Source organism: Heteronotia binoei, chromosome 14 (assembly GCF_032191835.1).
Source record: "Heteronotia binoei isolate CCM8104 ecotype False Entrance Well chromosome 14, APGP_CSIRO_Hbin_v1, whole genome shotgun sequence".
Classification (NCBI taxonomy): domain Eukaryota; kingdom Metazoa; phylum Chordata; class Lepidosauria; order Squamata; family Gekkonidae; genus Heteronotia; species Heteronotia binoei.
The window spans coordinates 25819948-25840919 of NC_083236.1; the positions used below are offsets into that span (position 1 = coordinate 25819948).

The 20972-nt window shown below is 42.2% G+C and overlaps 1 protein-coding gene across 2 annotated transcripts; it reads left to right on the forward strand.

Moving 5' to 3' along the window:
* Nucleotides 1-304: 304 nt before the first annotated feature.
* Nucleotides 305-19955, forward strand: C14H12orf4 (chromosome 14 C12orf4 homolog). Of its 2 annotated transcripts, XM_060253709.1 has the most exons (13): nucleotides 305-524; nucleotides 1140-1285; nucleotides 2069-2250; nucleotides 2878-2977; nucleotides 3054-3172; nucleotides 4735-4841; nucleotides 5606-5803; nucleotides 6093-6221; nucleotides 9959-10033; nucleotides 11123-11325; nucleotides 15309-15366; nucleotides 17641-17708; nucleotides 18746-19955. In XM_060253709.1, the coding sequence occupies exons 1-13, from the start codon at nucleotides 347-349 to the stop codon at nucleotides 18836-18838; spliced, it is 1656 nt and encodes a 551-aa protein (XP_060109692.1). In that variant the 5' UTR covers nucleotides 305-346; the 3' UTR covers nucleotides 18839-19955. The 2 variants fall into 2 exon arrangements, with proteins under 2 accessions (XP_060109692.1, XP_060109693.1); XM_060253710.1 differs by lacking the exon at nucleotides 1140-1285 and having other exon boundaries at nucleotides 328-524.
* The last annotated feature ends 1017 nt before the right edge of the window (nucleotides 19956-20972 follow it).

Genomic DNA, 20972 nt, shown 5'->3' on the forward strand with positions numbered 1-20972 from the left:
TAAACAAAGGGATGTGGTTGTTCAAACCGTTATGCGGAGGGACCCGCTGATAATGAGGGCCTGCGGATGAGATCAGGCATGTGGCAGTTGGGCGAAGGGTTCTGTGTAGTCTGGAAGCCTGTGTGCTTTTTGTAACATCAGAACTAAACCAGTGAGGTTAAGAACTCTCCACTGGGCTCTTTCTTTGGTGAGTTATGAATAAATCGGTATCTGATTCCTTCCCCGCACACCCTCCTGTCTTCTATGTTTCTCTGCTAGGGCTGCCAGGTTGGGAAATTCGTGTTCACTTGATTGTCTAAGGATCATAACTTTATTCTTTGTGTCTAGAATACAGGAGCCATTTAAGATGAAGGGTGGCCAAGAAGAACTTGGCAATAAAGAGAGAGAATTTGTGTATCAGTTCACTGCTGGAAACCAGCATTTTGTCCTCACTGTTCCACTGAAATTCCCAGTGGAAGAAAATGCTAACCACCTGCACGGGCGCCTGATGCTTCTTCATGATTTGCCATGCTTCATTGAAGATGGTAAGGGGGTTTTAAATAGTTAACTGGGCTGATACATGTTTATCTTTAGGTGGGAAGCTGCTGGTGTGCAAGACCAAAAGTGGAAGATTGTAATTGGAAAAATAAAGCTGGTTCATCATTTTTTTAAAAATGTCAAGATACTCATTCTGCTGCCCGTGACATATTCTTGTTTACTTTGAAATAAGTCCAACATTTTGATTCATTTCCCCCCTCAAGTTTGGATAAGTTTGTTGCAGCCTTACTCTTTTGGACAATCTTATATTTTCAACAGTTTATCTAACCATAATGGCTGAAAAAATTTAAAAATTGGAAACGGCTACTGTGGGATTCATATAAAAGTCTCATTCACTTTACATTGTCCATGAGTGTATTAATGTGTTGTAACAAAATACTTTTGAAATAGTTGCCAAGGCTTGATATGCTCTGGACTAATTGGTGCTTGAATAAATTAAGGCAGCAGTTCTAGATGGGCTGATTTGGAAGCTAGTTCAAATAAATGGATTTCGTTCAATTCTATCCATGTTCACATTGGATGCAAGGTTAAAAACTGAATATATGGTAGTTAGAAATGGTGGTTACTATTCAAATTGTTGTTGCTTTCCCACATTGTAACAGATTTAAAAGAATCCCTTAATAAATTCATTGAGGAAGAATCCATAAAAGAGTATGACAGAGAGGCAGAAGCAGCTCTGGAGGCTGTGAAGTCTGGCAAAGTTGATTTGCACCACCTGACAAACTCATGGGCCAGAGCTTATACTGAGGTAGGAAATGTCCCTTAATGCTAATAGAAGAGTGATTTGGAAATTGGGCTGGAATTCAGTCCTTAGTGGACTTTTTTTTTTAGTGCAGTAAGAAATCTGATTAGCTGAGTACAGGAGTACCTTTCTTGAGTTTTTTCAGTTCACACTCAGCACTGTTACATTTGAATCCCTGTAACTTGGATATTGATACTGGAATTCATTTTTATTCTCCTCCTGAGGCAAAAGCCCTATGCTTTTTCTTCCTGATTTCATATTCCAGTCCATTTTCAACAGTGAAGGAAGATTCAGTTTGCAAATGATTGTTATAGCGCAACAATAGCACAGTATGCAGTGATGTGTGATCACAGATGAAGCCTAAGTTGTCCTGGACAAATCTTATGCCATCCTAGCTTACCTTCCAGGACTCCCATGAGGATTTTTTAAAAAGCAAACCCTAACCAGTGTGCATGGTTCTATCCAGTTTGTTGAGCATAGCAAGAAAACAAAGAAATTAACATTGCAGCTTCTATAAAGAAAAGGAAAGTTGCTGCTGGATTCAACTGAGGCCAGGGAAGAGGTCTTGGGACGCACAGGAGCACATGAGTAGTTAAACACAAAGTATGGGAATCAAGGTATATATATATATATATATATATATATATATATATATATATATATATATATATATATATATATATATATATATATATATATATATATATATAAAAGACTGGTAATCCAAATGGGAAAAAACCTGTGTATCTGCATGTGTGGATCCATCCTCATGATTTTATTCTCTTCCAGGCAACACTAGAACATGCAAGGCCTGAAGATCCCAGTTGGGATGAAGACTTTGCAGATGTCTATCATGATTTGATCCATTCTCCTGCCTCTGAAACCCTCTTGAACCTAGAACACAACTATTTTGTTAGCATATCAGAATTAATAAGTGAAAGAGATGTAGAACTGAAAAAATTACGAGAAAGGTATTCTTAAAATGTTTAAAATCTGGTGTTTTCTGTTTGGGCTAATGTTTCAAAGAGGAGCAGAAAGTAATCTGGTGCCCATTTTACAAAATTTACAAATGTATTTACAATGTACTTAGGCATACACAATTGCATTAGCCCAATGGGCTCTTGATTTCCTTCCCTCAACTGATTTCCATGCCATTTTAAAAATGTTTTTGATAGCAGTCATGGATGTGAGAGATTTGGGATGTTATTATTCCCAAGATAAAACGTTAAACCTCTTCATGCTTGCAGAGTAAATTTTGGCATCACAATTCTTTGGATCTTAATGTTAATGTGGGATTTCTTGAATTATATGATCTTCAAATTTTGCATTGAGGGCAAATTCCTATTCAACAGGTAGAACAAAGAGCCTTTATCTTAGTAGAAAGGATATGTTGATTCTTGCCTTTTCAAAGTAGTTGTGTAAAATTGTTATTGTTCTGTTGTAGAAGTTAGCTCGATAGCTGTGGCTTATAAAATGTAATATGAATTTGTTTTAGGAAAGCAGGTTTGCTGAAATATTCAGGTCAATATTCAGATTAATGATGATTGCATCGAGAAGACTTATTTATCTCTGACTGAGTGAGAGGTCCTTGTTTCTAGGCAGGGGGCTGAAATGGACAAGGTGATGCAGGAACTGGGGAAGTCGTTAACAGATCAAGATGTGAACATGCTGGCTGCCCAACACTTTGATTCCCAGCAGGTAAATCAAGGCTTCTGATTAGAATGACTAGTTTGTTTGTTCTAAGTTGATATTCTGAGTTGGAATCTGCTTTTAGGTTTTGGAGAACAAGTGGAACAATGAACTGAAACAAACTACAGCCATCCAGAAACAAGAGTATCAGGAGTGGGTGGTGAAGCTTCATGAGGACTTAAAGAATCCCAACAGCACTATCAGGTAGTCCAATATCTTAATAAGGAAGAAGACAACATTGTGTATTCCCTTTGAATATCAATAGTTGTAGAAGGGGAGATGGGACATAAAGGTAGGTAGGATGTCAGCCCAGTTGCTTGTATCCCAGCAGCAACTCACCGTTCTAAGCCCGCATGGTTGATTCCCAAGCTGTGTGCCCCAAGCAGAGGTGACATGTGCCTTGAAAAATGAGACTTCCACATTGGGTCCAGCTGCTACTCTGGTGCTCTTAGAATGGAGAAGCTGTTCAACAGTATTGATCTCTTCTTCCCTTCCTTCAAGTCTTGCTAGCCCGTGGATAGTTTTTTGTCGAAAGGAATGAGGGAACACTTGGATTCCCTACTGCAGCTGAAGGGCGCAGAGGAACCCTTGAAGTATCACTGTGGCCCAAAACATGTACCCATCCCTGATGGGACAACGGGAAAGGCCTGATGCTGGGAGGTGACATTACCTGTGTTATCCCATAATTGCAAGGAGGAAGGCTGCCCATTATTCCGCAACCAGGTGGAAATAATTTTATGTCTCTTTTTGGGTGAGTCTTCAAATAAAAAAAAAAATACCCACATGATTTTAAAAGGAATTATTGGTCATAGCTAGACTGAGAAGTTGACGCATGTACAGTGAGAAAGGCAATCTGCATGGGAACAGGCTTGCATGAAAAGATTGGCAGACCCAGTTCCCATTGCCATTTCCATAGCTTTGGAAAGACGTTGGCACTGATCACCTGTTTGGGTACACAGAATAGCTGGCTGAAGCCTGTCTGCTTCCTTCACAGTTCATATAGGCTTATCAGCATTATCTGTGGGCCAGGTAAAATGCCACAGAATGGAAAGATCCACAACTGGACATCTTGACTCTAAAAAAGAGAAAAAGAAGAAATGTTTACGACCGGGGCAAGAGGCTTGATCAAAGTAGTGTGTGGGGGAAAGGGGTATTTTAACCCCTCCCAATGCTTTTCTCTGCCTTCCCAAATCTGGGGTGGGGGTTCTGTAGGAGAATATGATGTCCTGCTTCCACAGGGCAGCCTTGGATTAGAGAATGGTTCTAGTTAGCAAGCTGGTATCCAGAGATTTATTGGTTCTGAACATTGAGGCTGCCTTTAGTTACCACAGCTGATGACAATTGATGGACCTATCTATGAACCTGGTTCCCCTGGGCAAGAATCCACCATAGCATGGCCTTAACCACTTAGATAAAGAATGCATCCTTAAGAGCTACAGCTTCCCTCAGATCTCATCAGTTTTGCACTGGGACTGACCTCAACCATGTTATTTGGGCATCTCTTCTGATTAAAGTAAATTCAGTAGATCCAAATTAGCCTGTGAATTGAATTGAAAAATATGAGATAAAACATACCCTTTTTTGCTTTTCATGTATGCTTTCTAAATCTGCCAAATTAGATCAAGCACCCAGATGGTCCTTAACTTTGCCTTTTCAGGGGATCATAGTTCTTATCTAGGTATTAAAAATCCCATGCTAATATAAATGAAAGACACAATAGTATTAGGAAGCAACCTGTTTTTTGTTTTCTTTCTTTATTGGCTCAGTGATGAAATAAAGGTTCAGCCCAATCAGTGGAGGGAATCTGTAGAAGGGAATGGAAGACTTTTTGAAGACCAGAGACAGTTGGAAGAAAGCTTCACAATTCATTTGGGTGAGTGAAATTCTGGACGCCTGGCTTCTCATCACAGAGAGTACCTGTTACCACAATTACATCTAATGCATTCCATTATTTCTCAAATGGGGAGCTTGTGACTCCTTGCAGTACTCTTGTTTCTTGGCCCCACATGCCACAAAAACTGATCCCACTCCATCATGGTGAAGATGGAGTGATTTCACCCCTCTCCTCTCCTCATTAGCGCTTCCTGACTTTTGTTGCTTTTTTGGCCAGATGTTTCCACTACCCTGGGAACAATACTCCCTCTAAGCTGTGGAGTCTTGTAAGCAAAAATTCTATTTCTTGAGCTACTGGCATTAAAGTTATGAGCTGCTGCATAAATTAGCTTGCTCTGAGGCCATTTTTCCTGAGCTAAGACAAATATGTATGAGCCAGTGGCTAAAAAACTGTGAGCTAGCTCACACTAGCTAAGTTTAGAGGGAACACTGCCTGGGAGTCATCTTCTCTGTGATCAGAAGGACTGTGGGGGGGGGGGGGGGAGTGGGAGATGCAGGGAGAATCCACATGACTAGCCAGCATATGATGGAATTGATGAAATCATAGTGGTGAAGATTGATTATTTTGACTCCCCTCTGATCTAGATTACAAATCTTCTCTCCCTTGAGTGCCTGGATAAAGTATTTTCAAAGGATCTGAGGAAAACCACACACCAGTGGGAAGAGGAGCGCAGGAAGTAGCGTCCCAAGTGATTTGTTTTCATATCTTTTGGGTCTGTCTGACTGTCTTTCTTATCTCCCTAGGAGCACAACTGAAAACCATGCACAATCTGAGATTACTGCGGGCAGATATGCTAGACTTCTGTAAGCACAAGCGAAGTCATCGAAGCGGCGTCAAACTGCACCGGCTTCAGACGGCCTTGTCACTTTACTCCACTTCTCTTTGTGGTCTAGTCCTCTTAGTGGACAATCGCATCAGTTCATACAGTGGGATCAAAAGAGGTGAGGTCTCCTGGTTAAATGAGATTTGCTGTCATGGAGTTGGACAAGGGGGGGGGACGTTTCCCCATTTTGTAAAATAAATTGAATTTGATTTGGCCTGTGTTCGTGACCAAAAACGTTAATGAAAGTTCAAAATGCAAGGGCCTCTCTCAATGGTACTCAACTCACGGGGGGGGTGGGGTATGAGGAACATTCAGACACATGAGAGACGATCTATAGCATTAATTAGCACAGCCCAGCATGGGTTTTCCTCCTCAGTGAGAGCAACAGCCATTCTTCCTTGTTTCAGATTTTGCGACTGTTGGCCAGGAGTGTACAGACTTTCACTTTCCAGGGATTCAGGAGCAGCTTGAAGTCGTCCAGCAAGTTGTCCTTTATGCCCGAGCACAACGCAGCAGTAAATCCAAGAGACTGCACGGTCAGTAATGATTGGAATCACTCTGCTTGAAACATAAATGAACATGTGGTTTGATGGCAGATCTTTGCAGTTTGCTGATAAAATAAGAATAAAGTGTAATCTTTAGATCAAAAGGTCCAGTTACTGCTGTATAAGCAGTAGTGGACTGGATGACAGCAGTGGCATTTGCTGATAGAGGAACCCAGACGTTTGCAATTACATTTACAAATTACAATTACAGAGCCAAAATTACATCCAAGAATTCTCCACAGCCCCGGCCCTGATCCTAGCAGCTGTTCTCCTCTTATCATTTCGCTTTATGGAAAGTATCTCCAAGAAGCTCTTTCATCCTATAATTTCCTCCCCAGCCATTCTGGTTATTCTGGCAGCCCACCCACCCCTGAAATACACCTTCAATTCAAGGTTTGTTTGTTTGTTTAAAGATCAATCATCCTTGGTTTTGCACTGAGCCACATTGAGCTGTAGAGCCGTAGGCTATAAACCTCTGGAGTAAGTGATCATGAGTTAAGATGTCATGCCTGTTGCTTTGGATTGCTGCTGGATCTCTGACTACAGGTGGAGGCTCAGTCTACTCTGAGATACATAGTATTCGTTCAGTTGCAGTTTGTGACCCAGCTACACCCTTTCTTTCACAAATCGTCACTTCCATCCAGGCTAGGTTACCATAACGTACTCTGTGAGGCTCTCTTTTGAAGCTTCATCTGATGCCAAACACAGCCAGCTAGACATCTAATTGGTGTAGGATACAAAAGATCTTCACTGACTGTCAGTTTACTTCTCACCGCAAACCAGAATGTCAGATCTTACCTGTAAAAGCTGTAGGTCGTCTGGGACCAGGGTGTTTGTTTGAAGGACTGCCTACTCCAATAGGAACCTACAGAGGCCCAACTCTGTAGGTAACCAGAAACAGGGCCTTTTTTATGACAGTGTTCTGGCAAATGTCCTCCACACAACAGTTCATCCACAGTGCCTGATTAGCTGGCTTTTCGATGCCCAAATAAAAAACTGTTTGCACAGCTATTTTTCTGACTCCTTGTTTCCAGGCCCTGAGGTTATACCTCCTGTCATATGACTCGCTTGAGGCTGCTTCATTTGTCTACTGCTGCTGTTCATAGTTTTGTTGGAGTTTTATATTGGTTTGTATGTTATGGCTGTGATCATTTTTATCGCAGGTGGTGTATATTATTGTGAGCTTCCTTGAACCTTTTTTTGTGTGGCGAGAGTGATCCAGTTAATACTTTAAATATATAAGGTGGTGAAGCTAAAGGGTGCATTGCATTATTGCATTCCTTATTTGAGCTGGCTGTTCCTGAGTGCGAAAAGCATATCGCGATTTTTAGGATCAGTCTCACAATCAGGATTGTGCTGTTAGATGGTTCTGTCTGGGTTCAAGATTCAGAGGTTTTGTCACGGGTCGTCAGGTAAGGGATTGGATGACAGGGAATGTAACAGTGTTTATGCTTCTAAACAGTGTCTCATGGTACTCAATAATTAAGGTACAAAGAGCCAACCCTTCCTTAAAGCAGTGGTCTTCAGCCCATAGTGTAGAATCCTTAGATAGCTCACAAAGCCAGACTTTCCTGGCTATAAATCCCCCATGCAGCCACCACTTTTTGTTGCTTTCAGGAATGATTCACTGCTAGTGTGCCTCACTCTGTGTGTGTTCTGAATTAAACAGAAGCAGGACAACAGGGTGAGGTCACAGTGGAGATAATTACTTTTCAATACAGATAGAGCTCAACTTCCTGTCATGTGATTATGATGTCATGTTCCTTCCTGTCATGTGCTTCCAACTCAGTGGGTCTCATGGTGGTCAAAGGTGGATCTGGATACATCAGTGTCCACAGCTGTGAAGGATAATATTATAATTTTAAAAGTGCTGGTCATGTGATACTGCTGACCCCAAGTGCTTATTGCCCCATCTCAGGGGAAAGGGAAGGCAAAGGGAGATGGTTCTTACTTATCAACAATATGAATGAACTTATATGGAGCGATCTTTCACAGACTAATTTCAGTAACACTGCCTTCTGGAAATAGGCACTAACTAACACATGGCTGTATTAGCATTTTTGTGAAGCCTGGGGTTTGGGGAAAAATGTGGTTGCATGTCTTTTGGAGCCAGGACTTTCTGTATATATATTTTTACACATTTTCCCATGTATTTACATATACATATTATGAAGCTTAAGTTTTGGTCTTCAGTCTTTTAAAATTTTATTTTACTTGCAGGATATCTTATGTAGAGTTCCGGTAGCCTCCCCCCCCTCTCCTGTTGAGGCAACTGCTTTACAGTATATAAAAGCGTCCAGTATGAGGTTTCAGCATTAAGTGCAGACAAGCCATGGCTGTTTGTTTATTATGCATCCTTTGCATTTTTAATGATTTATTCCCGTGTGTTATTTATTTTATGACTAGTAAGGAAGTTAGTTGTTGAATTGTGTTTGGTCTTTTATTCATGCTTTATAAATAAAGGAGCATTTAGTATTTATTTATACATGTACACTTTTTTGGGGGGGAGGGCAATGAATCCATCATGTCATGAGTGAGTTACAGAGTCTTTTTACACTATGTTTCAAGGATTTTGTATTATATGTGGTATTGTTTCTCTGAAGTTCTTGGTTTTTATTTCTGTTGCAGTTGTTCTCTTTTTGCTTAACTGAATGGGTATTCGCAGATTTGGTGAAGGTCTTCTGTTCCAAAATGTGGATAGGGTACCCTTAAACTCCAGATAGGATGTTGGTTTCAGTTTGGGATCCTCCCCCCCCCCCCCCCATATGTTTCTGTATTTAATTGTTCTGGGCTGTGTTGTATATTGTCTTGGGGTGTGCATTTTGGTATGTCTGAACAAAAAAAATAGTCAAATATACATTTTGGTACCTTTTAAGGCTACCCAATATAGCTGATCCTGAAAATATTCGGGATTATCTGGGAATACTGGACAGCCACATTTTAAGAGCATTTAACGGTATTGCAGTCCCTTTAAATGCCTCCAGGGTGAGCTAGTAGCTAGGAGAAGGCATTCAAAGGAACTGCGATCTCTTTAAACACCTTTTTCCTCCCTCCATTGGAAACAAGGATGAGGGCACCTTCTTTGGGGGCCCATAGAATTGGACCCCTTGGTCAAATCTTTTTGAAACTTGTACGCCTGTCCCTCAAAAATTGGTACCTCTGCCTCAAGATACAACACTCCCAGAACTTCAGATACCCCCAGATAGATTTCCCATTATACCCCATGGGGACCATTTACTATAACAATCCCTATAGGGTATAATGGAGTCAAAAAAATTAGGGATTTCCAAAAAATCCCAGATCTAATATTGAGACTGAGATTCAGAAATATCCGGAAATACTAATATTTTTCAGCTTCATTATATTTTTCAGCTCCATTGGTACCTCTGCCTCAAGATACAGCACTCCCAGAACCTCAGATACCCCCAGATTTACTATAACAGTCATTTGCTGTAACAATTCCCATAGGGTATAATGCAGTCAAAAAGATTTGGGATTTCCAAAAAATCACAAATCTGATATTGAGACTGAGATTCAGAAATATCCAGAAATACTAATATTTTTCTGGAAATATCTGGAAATACTAATGTTTTTCAGCTCCATTATACCCAAATTAAAAAAAACCGTATCCATATTTCTTTGTGCACATCCCTAATGTGGTCTTTCACTGTGCATAACTGAGAAGCATCTATTTATACATGACATTTTAATAATTTTTATTGCCTCAGATGCAGCAAACAGAAATAGTGGTGGTGATGATAAATCTAAGAATTTGGAACAAAACCAATCAAATATTTTGCCCGGTAAGTAGCGCAGCCTGGCGTTGCAGTCTGTTCCATTAGCTATGTTTCTCGAAAGAATTATTGAGTCTTCTAGTTTGATCGATGCCAGGAAAAAACAACTGGGGAGAGCTTTGTCCAAGAGATTCTGCAAAGAAGTTCGGAAATCTGGAACCCACTGCAAAACAATCTGGGAGCTTGTCCATCTGTTATTGCAGCTGGTTATGTGTTCCATGCTTTGTCTGCTATATCCATTATTTTGTCTAGGAGCAAGCAAGTGGACTGTGTTTTGCAGATTATTTTTTACCATACTCATACAGCATCCTGCACGTCAGATTCAGGTCCTATGATGCACCAGTGTCCAACTTGAGCCCAGGAGATGCATCTTGTGTGAACAGCAGGATGATGGAGTTGTAAACTTAAGTGAGATCTTGACTGTTCTTCAATGAAAATGGAGATCACAAATGGATAAAGAGCTGCAGCCAAATATGTGTGTGTACAGCTCTACTGTTACACTGCATGTGCAAGTGTTCATGTAAGCAGTTCTTCACCTCAGGTTGGCCACTGGTATATCATTATCCGCTGTGACTCTTTGCCACTGACTGGTGGTTGCTGCTGTTGCTGCAAGTTCCCTCTCTCCTATTGCATGGCCCTTTGACATCCTGTTCTGTTTCAGTCCTCATGTCTGGCCTTTCCTCCTCCATAACTGTGCACTTCAATATCTGTGTACAAGTGTTCCTAGTCCTTTTGGAGGCCTACATATTCCTGTGCTGGCACACACACATCTTAATTCACAGAGAAAATGTGAGGGTGGTGCTGGCACACACACATCTTAATTCACAGAGAAAACGTGAGGGTGGTCCACTCCATGCTTTAATGCTAGTCTCAGGGTCCCCTAGTAGATGATGTGTGTTTTCCGTTGCAGTAGCTTTTATACTTTGGCTTGATAGAATTGACAGAAAACTAGCAGTGTAGCTTATTTGTTTCTGAGAGAACATATTTCCAGTCTCATCTTAATTGAATCTTACTGATGAGATACTTTTACTGCTTTGTCTTGCTGCATTGCAAATTGACACTTGGATGCAATCAGCTGTCACATCCTTATTCCTTCAGGGGAGTTTTACATCACTCGCCACTCAAATCTCTCTGAAATCCATGTTGCTTTTCACCTCTGTGTGGATGATAATGTGAGGTCAGGGAACATCACAGCCCGGGATCCTGCAATAATGGGCCTTCGAAACATCCTCAAAGTGTGTTGCACGCATGACGTTACTACTGTGAGCATTCCTCTTCTGCTAGTGCACGATATGTCCGAGGTAAGCAGTTGATTGCTGGTGATCTTGTTTCTCATTTCTGTTATTAAAATATTCTTAAATCTCCAGGAATGTCAGTCTAGATCAGTGATTTTTAAAGTGAGAGAGCCAGTTTGGTGTAATGGCTAAGTGTGCAGACTCTTATCAAGTTTGATTCCCCACTCCTCCACTTGCAGCTGCTGGAATGGCCTGGGGGTAGCCATAGCTTGTCACAGGAGTTGTCCTTGAAAGGGCAGCTGCTGTGAGAGCCCTCTCAGCCCCACCCACCTCACAGGGTGTCTGTTGTGGGGGGAGAAGATACAGGAGATTGTAAGCTGCTCTGAGTCTCTGATTCAGAGAGAAGGGTGAGGTATAAATCTGCAGTCTTCTTCTTCTTCTTTCCTTTAGGGTTCCTCAAGAAGATGATCAATAACAGCAGACCAGCTTTACTTTGAGTCCTGAAAAATACAGCCACAGAGGGAATTGGGGGGGGGGGCACCTGTTTTAAGGCACACTCTCTTTGTTCACATGCAAACTGAGGAAGCCCAACAGAGCTCTGTGCGAAGTAGAAGAAGAAGATATTGGATTTATATCCCGCCCTCCACTCTGAAGAGTCTCAGAGCAGCTCACAATCTCCTATGTCTTCTCCCCCCACAACAGACACCCTGTGAGGTGGGTGGGGCTGGAGAGGGCTCTCACAGCAGCTGCCCTTTCAAGGACCACCTCTGCCAGGGCTATGGCTGACCCAAGGCCATGCCAGCAGGTGCAAGTGGAGGAGTGGGGAATCAAACCCGGTTCTCCCAGATAAGAGTCCACACACTTAACCACTACACCAAATTGGCTCTCCATGCCAGCATGTCCCTGGAACACACCCCCAGTATCCTGCATTGGAGTTCCACAGTAGATGAGCTGATGTGTTCTCCAAAGACAGCTTAAAAATTGACCACATCTAATTAGTAAGCCAGGTGCAATAAAAGGAACAAAGCCAGGGTATCCTTCCAGGAAAGAGAGGGTTTTCTATACACTTGGGATTGGAAGTGAGAATCCTGACTTCAGTGGGCTTTCCTTAGGACTGTCCTGTTGGTCTTCCAAGATCTAAGGAGATCCACCTTATCTTCTTTGCGGTCTGTGTGTACCACACACTGAGTTTGCATGCTGTCTCCATTCGGAAGTCTTCCTTTCGGTGTCAAAAGGTAGTTCCACAGTTTTCTCACAAGGGGGCTTTAAGCAGCCTAATTCTTAGTGTGCATCTTTTGGCAAAAAATCTTTATAGCAAATGACAACAGCATCTGTCTAACAGGAGAGTTTCTAACGTGAGCCAAGAAATGCCACATCCCTCCAGAAGACAAAATGGGCATGCTGTGAATGTTCATGCAGATTCCATCACCATAGTGACCTTACCCCTTAGACAGGTATGAAAACTTTTAAAAGATAGGGTGGCACTTCTCTGGGCTCATGAAACCTCAGTCCTGGTGACTGGGGCTTCCTCTGCTCAGTTTTCAGATGTTCTATGGACTGAAGATCAGAAAAAGCAGCCTTCAAGGGCAGAAGCATCAGAAGAAGGGACTGGCCACTTTACCTTTTGTGGCAGAGGCATGTCCTGACCCCCTGCAGTTCTCTCTCAGTGTATGTCACGCTTAACCTGTGGTGCAGATTCTAGCACACCTTCAAGAGCAATCTGTCCTCGTGTCCCTTTTTACCCGTTGCAAATTGCTCAGAGAATCTCCTTTGCGGAATCTCCTTTTGGAAGGCCAATTAGAAATAAGTTGTTTGATCTCATTTAAAACCACTCCGTTTCTGTAGTAGATTAATAGATGGTGGGGATTCGGGGAGTTACCAAACCTCAGAGAGTGAATTTTCTTTAACTCAGGCATTTTTCCGGGGGGGGGGGGGGGGGGGGCATTCTTTTAAAAAAAAATCATGCAGATGCAAGCATGCTCGTAGCGGTGAGCCGCAGAATGGCTGCAGGGATGCTCAGATGGGTTTTTGAGACAAGACATCCATTGTGGACTGTTGTGGACTACAGTGGTTGAAATAATAACACACTAGAAACATAAATGTGAAATACCTGTTCCAGGCCAGGCAGGTTGTGTATGAATCTGTGGACCGGTGTAGCTCCAAATAATAGTTGTGAAGTTTTTATGTCAATCAGGCCTGCATATAATGAGCAGCCCACACCCATCAAAGATGATCCTTTATACAGCCATTCTGCTGCCCTTGCGCTATTCACCATGGGTGTCTGTGTATCAACCAAAAGTGTGTGTGTGCGTGTGCGTGCTTGCAGGTCCCTACACTATTCCATTGATTCATATCCAACCTTCCTGACCTGGAACAGATATTTCATATTTACATTTCTAGTGTATATGGTTATTATTTAGACTACTGAAGAAGACCCTCTGGGCCAAAAATGCGATTGATCTAGTGGTTATTATATGTGTAACCAATATTGTGGTCTTAATTACATTCTACTTAAATTCATTGCTGTATGCTAGGTGGAGGTAATGTGAGACCCATCACCTCTTTGTTTTACCTACATTCTATGTATGTTTTAAATCTAGTTAGAACAAAATACATCTATTTCTTACAAATTTTAGCCCCTCGACCTTCTAGGTTCCTGATTCAAGGGAATTATGCCCATCATAGGTAGACTGTCTTCACATGGTATTTGTTAGTGCTCTCAATTGCGTTGTTATCCAAGTCAGCTTGGATCTGGTTAAGGAGAATGGTGTATGATAAGTCACACTCAGAGCTGGTTCACAACACACACACGCTAGATTTCTTAGTGCTAGGCGACCAGCAACGGAATGTGAAATTAAATCCATGGAAACTTCTTGTTGGCTGTGATGTGACCACCGCTTTCCTTTCCATGCAATTGTGTATGAATCATCTCATAAGGAAATAATTCACTTCCGGTCTAATTAAAGCAGTGAATCCCTCAAAGCATAAAGTTGCTCCTGAGCAGAGCAGCTTAGTGGTTTTAAATTTTTTTTGTTCAAGCGTTATTTTTGTCCTAGGGATACTCAGAAAGACAAGAACGCCTATTCTGATCCAAAATGGTCCTCTACCAGGTATCACATCCTGTTTCCTTCAGAAGGTCCTTTTATGGCCCCAGCTGCTGACCTCGATGCCTGCCAAATGTACTGCTAATTTGCCCTCAGAGCGACAGGGCCTTCCTTTTTAGAGTCTGGTTTTCATCTTGGCTAAAGCACAGATCAAAATCACCAGCAAACGCCCACCTTGCATGTGAGCAAGAGGGTGTGTAGGCAGATAAATTACAATGGAGATCCACTATTTTTTCCGCTGAACCTGGGTGGGGGGAAGACCTGTATCTGTATTATGTTATCCAACACTGTTCTTTCTGATTCATGTATTATGTAACTTTGAGGGGAAAGTAAACAGACACTGAGGATTTGCATCATGAGAAAATTGATCCTAAATGTTTCCAGCTTTGGAGATATTCTGTGGTTATACTTTTTATGAAATAGAGACTTAGAGATTTGTTGAAGTACTCGTGTGTAGGGATATTGGCTCATACTAACTTTATCGTGGGATAAAGTTGCTTGTCACCAAACAGTGAATTTAACATTTAGTATAGAATTGACATTCTCTGTATATAGTCGGGGGGGGGTGTGGATTATCTAAACCATTGATTAGAAGGTACAGATTCCTAGCTGCTTCCAAATGGTTTGTATTTTGAGAATCTGAGACTGAATTTTCAGGACAAATGTCTCAGCAAACTTGGGAGATATTGATGTGAAGACTGAATTTATTTGGGGAGCATATGAATGTTTGAAAGGGGATGGTATAGATCAAGAATTGTTGTGGGGTGGGCTAGATGAATGACTGAAAAGATATCAGATACTAACTAAGGTAACTTGAGAAAATAACCATATCCAAAAGGGCAAGATATTTCTTTAACGGCTCATTAATTTGAATCTTTTTGCTGAATTTCTTGTTCTGCTTTTTCTTCACCTGTTCTCTTTTTCCCCCCTCTCCCTTTCTTAAAGGAAATGACGATATCTTGGTGTTTGAAAAGGGCTGAGCTGGTATTTAAGTGTGTTAAAGGTTAGTGCACCCATCCCTCTCTTCTGTATTGTTGAAAATGATAATTTCACAGCACACAGTCTGAGCCATGAGGAAGAATCATATAGAAATATAGTAAATAAATAACTCTACAAGGAAATACAAAATTTCCACCAGGAAATACCCTTGTGAGTTAAATGGCCAGTCCTCCCCTTCTCCTCGATAGGGACCCAAAGCACGTCATTTCTCCCTCCTCTACTGTATCTTCATAACAGCCACTCTGTGAGCTTGGTTAGGCTGCAAGAGAGTGACCAGCCTGTGGCAGAGTGAGGATTCAAACCTGGGTTTTCACAATCCTAGCCTGACACTCTTTAACTTGTATATCACGTTGGTGAATGAATGAAATCAGCTGTGGCAAGAAGTTTTTTTGTCTTGTGGAAGCTTCCTGGGTCCAGAATTAACTTTGTGTGCCCTTCCATTGGGCTTTTTTGAGGAAGGGGGACACCCAAGAATCAGACAGGCGAATGGGTCAGAAAAGTAATGATTCAAACATTCTGTCCATAAATGGATAGTGTGTGACGCCTCATGATCTGTCATGGACCACCCTGGTTTAGCGTTGGAAGATGAATCCTCATCAGAGGAGAACAACCCACCCAAGCCCTGCCTTGGCAGACCCTTCCTGTGAGTCTGGTTTCTCAGGACCTCCCCATTGGGACCCTGAGTCAGCACCGGTGCCACCCTCTCAGCCAATGGGGCCCTCAAGCCAAGAGGTTCCAAAATAAACCCATCCGCTGCCAGACCCACCAGGATCTGCTGAAGGACTTCAGGAACAGAGAAGGTGAAGGGCACAGTCTAAGGCTTGAACCAGGTGCAGCCTGAAGCTTCTTCTCTGCAGAGGGAATGCCAGGGGAAGCCAATGTTATTGCAGGGTCTTGTGGAGAGGCGCTTGATGTGGGAACAGCCTCACCTGCAGGGAAATGCCTTACATAAGGCTGCAGTGAGGCTAGAGCCAGCGTGCGATTTGTCGGCAACCCCCTGCCAGTAGCCTGCTTGATTAGTGGAAACTCATTATCTGAACTTTGGACAGCTTTCAGACCCTGCCTATGGGACACATGCTTTGACCCTGTAGTGAGACCTTGGACTTGCCTTCTGATCTTGCAATTGGATTGTGTTATTGGACCGTGACCCAAGGACCCCTGCTGTGAGACCTTATGGTGGCTGGGACTTGCCTCCCACCTGGTGGCCCAGATATGATCACTGAATAGTTGTTGAGCAGCAGAGGGCTTTGGAAGTGAAAGTGAAGTTTTGGAAGAAGAGTCTTGTGGGGGCACGTGCAGGAAGTAGCTTCTGCTGCATCATTCAAGGATCTAGGATGCTGTTCTGTTGCATGCTGGGTTAAAGTAATGAGAATACTGGAAGTGCTGCTCTCCCTTAGGTTGATTATCTTTAGTTGTGGACCTCAATGCAGCTTCATCCTTCTGGCTCATATTATATTGCAATGTTGTGATCAGGCTTTGTTTAGTACAAGTTTTGTTGGGTGGATAAAGCACAATAGCTGAATAAATGGAGGCAATGCCTTAATGCAGGGGTCCCCAGCATGGTGCCTGGCAACATGTTTCCTGGTGCCCAACAAGTATTTTTAGGAAGTGAGTAAGGCCAGGTTGGTCTTTAAGATGCTGTTGGGCTGGGGACCAGCAGGGGTTTTCATTGGCCATTGTTGATTGGCTGTGCAGATTTTTTAAAAATTCCACATCAGCTACCACCACAGCATGTATGACTGAAGATGTATGCAAGAAATTATTTTTAAACAAAAAGTTCATTTACAAAGGCTTTTGACTGCGATGTTAAAGAGTTGCTATTAGAGTTATGCAGGCCCTCACTGCCTGACATTCTGTGGTTGGCTCCACCTCATGTGGCAGCCATTTTGTAGCTGGCTCATCTGTTGTTGCAGCCATTTTGTAGTTGTCTGCACCACCTTGTGTCAGAATTTCAGTGGTGCCAGCTGGCTTTAAAGTGTTGGGGACCCAAGCCCTAATGTGTTGTTGAGTGGAGTGAGTGGAAAACAGTAAGAGTCCAGTAACACCTTAAAGGCTAACAAAATCTGTTACGGAGTATGAGCTTTCATGAGATACTGAAGAAATGAGCAGTGACTCATGAAAGCACTTACCCTGTCACTAATTTTGTTAGTCTTTAAGGTGCTGCTGGACTCTTAATCTTTTCTACTCACTCTACTCTACAGTTAATTATTGGACTTTTTTCTACTGCTACAGACAAACATGGCTACCCATTTTGAGTGAATTGAGTCTTGTCTTCTAGGATTCATGATGGAAATGGCTTCTTGGGATGGTGGAATTTCTCGGACTGTACAATTTCTGGTGCCACAGGTAAGATAACCTAAGAACAAATTCTGCCCAATACCATCCAGAATAGAAATTACTCTGTCCTGCATAGATGCTTGTTACAATCTTGTGAATTCCATCTTTAAATTTTAGACAGTGTAGTAATTGTGAAGGCACCTACTGATTTCATCTCATGAGTACAGATATTTTCATTTTTTAAAAAGCAGATAAGTATAGTGGGTAATGTTTACAACCTGGGCCAGGAGGAGCTGGATTCAAATTCCTGTGTAGCTATGAAACTCAGCTTACCTCAGCAATTGATTGGGGTGTTACATCAACTTAAGTTTTTTGAAGAAGGGGTAGACTAAAAATATAATGCACAAATAAACGGCTGACTGTTAACATATCTAGAGCTCAGTAAATGTGGATAATTCCTCCCTTTCTTGATTATAATAATAACCTATATGGCAGAGGTAAGCAGCCTCTTTGGCCAAGTGCCAGACCTCCTCACATCATGTATTTTTGAAGAGGTCGGTGTTCCAGGCAAACAAAAGGAAGGTAGGAGGATGAGGGCTGTATGGGGCCAGGCACACTGAAAGTCAGCGGAGCCCTAGTGGTTCTGCTAGCAGTTTGGTCCTGTGAGTGGAGAATTAGCCTTGGTGTGCTGCTGTTCAGGGCTTGTGCCAGAGAGTGTCAGTCCCAGGTAGAAAGCAGTGGTTCTTATCTGTTGGGACACAGACATAGTCTAGAATGGATATAGAGTTTTTATGTTACTAAGAATTCACTCTTCCCAGTCCCTTTTAGTTAGTCAGTTTATTCCCAGTAATACGACTGCAATTTTTCATGGCCTTGCCATGAATGGCTGTAAACATCTAAATGTCCTCCTTGTGAAAAGTGGGCTTTTTGTTTCTCTCACAGCCAGCCCCTGGTTCTTTGATATATTCTCTAATGCAGCATAAGATAGGAAAGGCTGTAAACCAGTGGTATTAGAGCACTAGTTCTATAGGGCAGTTCTGAATGGACTTACTGATGTCTTACGGATTTATAAGAAATGTTTATTCTTTGTTTCTTCCTTTCTGCAGAGTATTTCAGAAGAAATGTTTTACCAACTGAGTAACATGTTGCCACAAATTTTCCGTGTCTCTTCTACGCTCACTCTGACGTCCAAACACTGAATTACCTCAAGGGTTCTGGAAAAGAATTGTAGTTAGTGAAAATCTGAACATGGTTATTTGTGCAAGACAGTGACAGAAGTTAGGATGGAAGGGGTTTTTTGGTCACAGCAGGGGGCGCATGCATGCATCTGTGCATGGTGACAGTTTGTTGTCATTTTCCCCCTTTTAGCTCCTCCCACTTCCCTGAATGCTGTTTTGGAGGATCTGCTGGGAAGAATTGCTGTAGAAAAGTTATTGCCCTGTTGAATTGTCACAAAGAAAAAAACAATATCTATTTCTAGATAGGATCAGTTGACCCAAACTGTTTCTAATGCTGTTTCGTATTTCATGTGACATTTTGATTTTCATGCTGCTTTCATGTCATGAAAAATACTTGCCTAGTAACAACTCTTGATGAAGCCCTGTACTTGTGTATCTACATGCGGGGTAGAAATGGCTACTCCAAACCACTTGCCTGGCTCAAGTACAGGTGTTGCAATCCCAAACACATTTACATGTGTCTGTTGTTGGAAATGGCAGCCTTTTGTCTGATTTCTCCCACACGTGTACACCTCCATAATATTTGAAGTAACTTGGCAATTTCCTGATACCACAGCATGTGGAAGTGAAGACATGCAATATCATTGCAGCAGGACACCAGTTAATTGTTCGAAGCATTGCAAAGGGGGAGATGGGAATTAAACACATAGCTGCCATTTCTTTCAGCAACCATATGCATAGCATAACATCTAATTGTGACCTTATTTGGAAGTGAATCCAGAGTGTGCAGTGCACCTTTTTTCCAAATCACTATGACTCAGGGTTGGATCTTGTGGAGACATTGCACTAATAGATTCATGGGATCCAGCCTTGTGATTGAAGGAACCAGTTGAATATTTTGCTGTTGATTCATTCAGTGTGCTCTCTTGCTTAGTAAATCATGAATTGTAATGGGAAAAGAAGTCTTAGAACTGTGAAATATTTCAATAGGGCTTTGATAAAATGACCTGAGTAGGAGAATGCGAAGCTCTTAGTTTGTAGAGACCACATAGAAAATGATGATAATGCTCTCATTATTCTTGATTTGTGCCTCTGACTGGTTGTTAATTTTTGCTACAATAAACTTTGGTGACGAGGATCACGAGTTCATCGGTGGCTTTGTTCTTGGACTATTCCCAGAACTCAGTGGACATTATTTTCTGAACTATTTTGTTACAGATCCAGGTGGGCAGCTGTGTTGGTCTGAAGCAGTTGAACAAAGCAGGAGTCAATTTGCACCTTTAAGACCAACCAAGTTTTATTTAGAACGTAAGCTTCTGTGTGCTCTCTAAGCACACTTCATCAGACGAGGGGATCAGGTATACCTGATCCCCTCGTCTGATGAAGTGTGCTTAAAGAGCACACGAAAGCTTACGTTCTAAATAAAACTTGGTTGGTCTTAAAGGTGCAAATTGACTCCTATTTTGTCACAGTACAGCTGTATTGTCTTGATAGAAAACCTCTTCCAAACAACTCTGTTTTTCATAGTTTGTGGAATGACAGGAGTGTGGGGGCCCTCTTGACCTCTTCAAGGCAGGCTATGGCTGATGACGAATGACTGGAGCCTCCGTGTTCAGAGGTTGTATACCGGCTTTAAATACAAGTGGGGGGCATCAACAGGGTAAGGCCTTGGCCGTCTTGCCCTACTTGTAGGTCTGACTGACTAAACTTCCTGCCCCATGTAACGGGCATTGCAGTAATTGACTTTGGAGGTGATCATTGAGCAGAGATGGTGGCAAGATCGTAGGTGGAGCTGGACTGGGTTAATGTTGCTGGATGGGGGAGGGGAAGAACAGCTAGCAGCCAGCAATTCTGCTTTTTCATACTGATTGTGTACATATAAATCCCTGACCTAGATAGCCCAGGCTAGCCTGATCTCATCAGATCTTATAAGCTAACTCTAGTCAGCCCCCTAGTTTGTATTTGGAGGGAAGACCACCAAGGAATTCTAGGGTCTCTACGCAGAGGAAAGTAATGGCAAACCACCTCTGTTAGTGTCTTGCCTTGCAAACCCTACGGCGTCACCATAAGTCATCTGCAAGTTGACAGCACTTTACACACACACACATAAATAGTACAGAGCGACACACTACTCCATGGTCAATCCTTTCTCATC

Excerpts from the sequence above, each read along its gene's own strand:
- C14H12orf4 (XM_060253709.1), top strand. The coding sequence starts at position 347 with ATGAAGGGTGGCCAAGAAGAACTTGGCAATAAAGAGAGAGAATTTGTG. Across the intron at positions 525-1,139 it reads GCCATGCTTCATTGAAGATG|ATTTAAAAGAATCCCTTAAT; the intron begins GTAAGGGGGTTT and ends ACATTGTAACAG. Across the intron at positions 4,842-5,605 it reads AAGCTTCACAATTCATTTGG|GAGCACAACTGAAAACCATG; the intron begins GTGAGTGAAATT and ends TTATCTCCCTAG.